This window comes from Populus euphratica, unplaced genomic scaffold, assembly GCF_000495115.2.
Source record: "Populus euphratica unplaced genomic scaffold, PopEup_1.0 scaffold2506.1, whole genome shotgun sequence".
Taxonomy (NCBI): Eukaryota; Viridiplantae; Streptophyta; class Magnoliopsida; order Malpighiales; family Salicaceae; genus Populus; species Populus euphratica.
In genome coordinates this window covers 6,414-11,307 of record NW_011502334.1, presented here as the reverse complement: position 1 = coordinate 11,307, position 4,894 = coordinate 6,414, and the positions used below count along the sequence as shown (strand labels likewise).

The following is a 4,894-nucleotide window of genomic DNA, read 5'->3' as shown; positions in this document are numbered from 1 at the left end:
GTCTTGAGTTGTTTAGTAGTTAGAGTTAATTAGATTTCTTATTTTATAATTGACTATAACTAAGGAGAAATAAAAAAATAGTTCTAATGATAAATATTTAAAATGCTAATTGATATATATTCATCGATAATCAGTTGTAAAAGACCTTATGATAAATATTGGCTTGAACGAAGGTTTGTTCTTTTGATTAATTTGAATATTTTAATTTGAATTGTTTCTTAGTTATTTTATTTTAAATTGTTTTTTTTATATTCAAACCCTCTATTTTTATTTTGTAGCATAATATTAGAGTAGATACTCTTTGTGAAAATAATTTTGATTTGCACGAGTACATTTTTTGTTAAACAATCTGGGTTTAATTTTTAGTTTCCTTTGACAGCAAACCAACTATATATATCAAACTAAAATAGAAAAAATACAAAATAAGAAAAATAAGTCTCCTTATACTATTAGAAAAATAAGTGCATGGGGCTATAACCGGCAGGAATTTGTTTCCATTGTAATCGCAAGCGAAAATCCGCAACCTAGCAGTTATATTGGCACTGAATCTATAAGCAATGACGCAACATTGTTTTTCATAACTTTTCCAACATGGGTATACCCATCTTCCTCCTTGTAAATGACATCCATGACTCTCGAAAGATTGAGAATGCGTTCAAGCAGAGGCATTGGCACAGCGGTAGGTTTGAGACACTCTTCATTTATATCCTTCCAAGCATTGACGACTTGCATGTGAAACTCTTTATACACTTCTTGTTCCGAGAGACCATATTGCCTTATGTAACATTCAACTCCTGAGGCGGCATGTCCTCTCTCTTGTTCAAACTGAAAAGTATATATAATAAAATTAAAAGAAGCTCAGACCTTTATGACATGTGGAGGGTAGATTTTTTTGTAATGGTTGGAAATAAAGGAAAAGGTTTGGGAATTAATCCATACTTTCAGCTATAATTAGCAAAGCAATCATGGAGCACAATTATATATGGTCTATAATAAATTGACATAAAAATAAATGTATCAAACTTAACCATATTTATGGCATCAATGGAATTAGTTTTTTATTTTTTCATTATCAAATTTAACTTTATAACTTAAACTGTTAAATAAAATTTCAATATATAATTGATATTATTTTTTAACATACCTTTCAAGTAAAAGTTTTTAAACTTGAAATTTACACAAATTCATGATATTTTTATCAAATAAATAAAAATAATAAGATTTAAATTTATAGCTGTTTAATCATTAAAACTCTAATATATATTAAAGATTCAACCCAACCTACTAACTTAAGCTGTCAAATAAAATTCTGAAATATAATTTATATAATTCTTTTACACTCCTCACCAATCCGATCAGTTCATCCATTTCCAAACTATCAAGTTATCCTAACTCCAACAGCTATTACTTTCAAGGAATTTCAAACAATCTTTACTTGAATGGTTTTTAACAAATTAAAATAAGCTCATACCTTATGTGATTTTACATCATCCATGAGTCTGGCAATTGTTTCTGAGGCTCTAATAATTTTAGGGTGATTGAACACCCAGTCAAATGCTTGCTCGGTCACCATGTCGCCCATGCCAACGAAAGACACGGTTGTGAGCATGGAATAACCAGACGTTACTAGAGCCACCTGCATATATTCTTCCATCGTCGGGATATGATTTTCATGGAACCATTTGGCTTCGTTAAAGTAGGCGTGGACTAGAACTTTCATCTGTTAGACACCGTACATATAAAAATGAATACTACGTTAAACATAATAGAGTAATTTCTACAACATAGTATATTAGTATTTGATTTAAGGAGAGAGTGAAGAGTGTGGTGCATACTGCTTCTTTTCCATAGTGGACTCTGTAGGACCATCCCTCCTTCGCCACTTTTTCCTCCATTTCGCTATAAACATTCAATAGTGCCTCATAACATATTTTCATGTAATCTGGAAGGTGGTCCATGCTTTTAGTGTCCCACCTGAAAATTAAGTGTCCAGGTTTTTGTAATCGCATTGTAACCGTTATTTGTCTCTTAATTAAGCTCTACTTTTTTAAAAATAAAAAATAAAAGAGCCGTTTCCAGGCAACAAACCTGTCAATTGCTTCTGTGAAAAGTTCCAGCTCTTCAAGGGTGCCATAAACATCATAGATGTCATCAATAATCGATGCCATGGCTATTACTTTGGTAAGTATTTTCCTGGCGAGGGAGTACTGAGGCTCAAAATATACACCTATTATCCAAAAGAAGCACTCGACCACCCTGTCCCTTGCAAAAGGAAGCCTTCTAGCAAAGTCCAAACCCTTCCACCACCTGAAACAAATAAAATATTGAGCACCATCTGAAGAAGTAAATAGCTTCACAAGAAATCCTCAAAAAAAGAAAAAGAAGAAAAAAGCGCTAATGCACGCATTATAACTTGTCTCTGCGTCAATATTCATTTTAACATGTCAACGTGCTTCCATTCTAAATTTGGATACAAGCATCACCTTGTAATTTCTGCAAGCTCTTCTTTATGTAATTCTTGCACGAGATTGAAATTCAACTTTGCAAGCCTTAGTAAAGTTTTGTTACATGACGGCTCGTCCTGATAGATAGAAATGTAGCGCCTGCTCTCCAGTCTTGGAACGCCCCTTTGGATGGGCTGCTTTAGGGCATGAGAAACTTTTGCTGCTAGTGGACAGTCTGGACTAGTTGCCATGGACTTGAGGTGGATGGTTGTTAAAGCAAGGGCCTCGTCAAGAATATCTTCTCCATGCACCGCTAGATGGGCTGCTTCATAGAGACCTAGGATGCCTCGAACATCATTGGATTGCTTGAAATAACCTTTGTCATCTTTGAACTTGTTAAATATATCTGAATTAAATCACCAGAGAAATAGACTTGAAAATTTGTATGAAGATTATGTTATGCACATTTCTTATAACAAATGGCCATACATATAATTACCACATGAAACGTTGTAGCCATGTTGTCTTAGTAGTCGAAAACCAAGAGCGGTGTTGTAAAGGTCATCATCCTCCATACCAATACGGTTATTGTAGATATACTGTAGTGCTTCTTCTATCTCTGTTTCAAAGTGGTAAGCCACACCTAGGCGCTGGATTGCATCTATAAGATCCAGCTGTTGTGATGAATTACTAGCCAAGAGTTCCCTCGTAAATTGTTCCCTTAGCTTTTCAATTTCTTGCAATTCAATGGCTTCATGCACCTGCATTAGTTACCATAATATTAAACGCATCATTAAATTTCTCAAAGGGAGAAGAAAATAACAAAGAAACACACACACAATTTTGTCCTTTTTGCATGCAATGACCTTGTCTTTGGGGAGATGGGAAATGAATTGATCACCCCAAATGCTTGGATGAAAATTGGCTGTCCGGCGAATAATCTCATTATGATGAGCTTCAGGAGTCTTGGGTACAACTTCTTGGGAGACTTGGGTAGACATGCTGCTTCGGCAAGGATGCTTAGTAGATGGCAAGTTTTTTTATCGGTTAGGGAAATAGAGCAGTGAACAACATCTGCATAGATCACGTGTATTTATAGGCACCAGGGGGGGTGGGGGCGGGGTCGGTGGGTGGGTGGTGTTTATTAATCACGTGAGAATATGTGTCTATATATATATATATATATATTACTAGTGAAAACTACATGGTATTCAACTAGAGAAGTCGGAGCGGTCGATAAAGGTGTACGCAGGGGGGAGACAGGAAAAGAAAGGGACACAGAAAAAGATGGCAAAGGACGAATGCATATTTCCCATACATTTCTTTTAGGTTTCCATACAACAACGTCAGCAATCTTGTTTAACACAAGGGCGTTGAAAATTCAGGTAATATTACTTGAATTTTCACGTGATTAATAAATTTGAGTTATAAATTCTCACGTAATATATTACCTGATAAAGGTGTACGCAGGGGGGAGACAGGAAAAGAAAGGGACACAGAAAAAGGTAGCAAAGGACGAATGCATATTTCCCATACATTTCTTTTAGGTTTCCATACAACAACATCAGCAATCTCGTTTAACACAAGGGTGTTGAAAATTCAGGTAATATTACCTGAATTTTCACGTGATTAATAAATTTGAGTTATAAATTCTCACGTAATACATTACCTGAATATATATATATGCTCCGACTTCTCTAGTTGAATACCATGTAGTTCTCATTAGTAATATATATATATATATATATATATATATATATAGACACATATTCAGGTAATATATTTCGTGAGAATTTTTTATTTTCTCATGAATTTTTCTACGATTCTTGCTTAGTATTAGTTTATATTTTTATACTGTAAAGATACAAATTCGATATTAAAATACTTGATTTTTTTTTATGTTGCAAGAAAATCTAAAAAAATAATAAAAATATATTTTGTTTTCATGCATATGATCAAGTCTAAATATATATATATATATAAATCATATTGTATTTTTATATAAAATTAAGAGCATCCTCAAAAAGATATGTATTAGCATGTATTTTGAGTTTTAATAACCAGTTTATTAAAGCCATGAGAACTAGGCCTATATTTCAAAAATTCAAAAAAATATTTTGTTTTCTTTTAGTATTTGGGAGGCGAAACATATATGTAAGATATATTCTTGATATTGAATAAAAAGATAGTTCTTTTATGTTGACATTAGAACGATTAGGTTTTTTACCTAATAAGATAAAGATCTCCTTACTGTGAAATTTTTTTCTTAAACCTTATATAGACCAATAATTACAAAGCATAACAATATCTTAGTTTATATCAGACAATTAAATAATATAGTTTATCTCAAGTAAGGCATATTGGAGGTGCCAATATCTTCTCTTTATACAACCAGTTCCCTTGCCTGATCTCTGAGACCGACTAAGGTTTCTGGTGACCAAAATACTAGG

At 33.2% G+C, this 4,894-nt stretch overlaps 1 protein-coding gene across 1 annotated transcript; it reads right to left on the bottom strand.

The window, feature by feature from the left end:
• Window positions 1-470: 470 nt before the first annotated feature.
• LOC105119083 (valencene synthase-like) lies at window positions 471-3,506 on the bottom strand. The gene is made up of 7 exons (XM_011017182.1): window positions 3,311-3,506; window positions 2,944-3,205; window positions 2,484-2,850; window positions 2,089-2,307; window positions 1,836-1,974; window positions 1,472-1,720; window positions 471-825 (listed from the first exon to the last, which is right to left on the bottom strand). Exons 1-7 carry the CDS (start codon window positions 3,443-3,445, stop codon window positions 532-534), a joined length of 1,665 nt encoding a protein of 554 aa, XP_011015484.1. The 5' UTR covers window positions 3,446-3,506; the 3' UTR covers window positions 471-531.
• Between the last annotated feature and the right edge of the window lie 1,388 nt (window positions 3,507-4,894).

What these genes read in the sequence shown, in the direction of transcription:
- LOC105119083 (XM_011017182.1), bottom strand. Translation starts at nt 3,445, where the DNA reads ATGTCTACCCAAGTCTCCCAAGAAGTTGTACCCAAGACTCCTGAAGCT. An exon ending in TTCACAGAAGCAATTGACAG is followed by an intron (nt 1,975 to 2,088) that starts GTTTGTTGCCTG and finishes CTTAATTTTCAG; the next exon opens with GTGGGACACTAAAAGCATGG. An exon ending in TCCACTATGGAAAAGAAGCA is followed by an intron (nt 1,721 to 1,835) that starts GTATGCACCACA and finishes GGTGTCTAACAG; the next exon opens with ATGAAAGTTCTAGTCCACGC.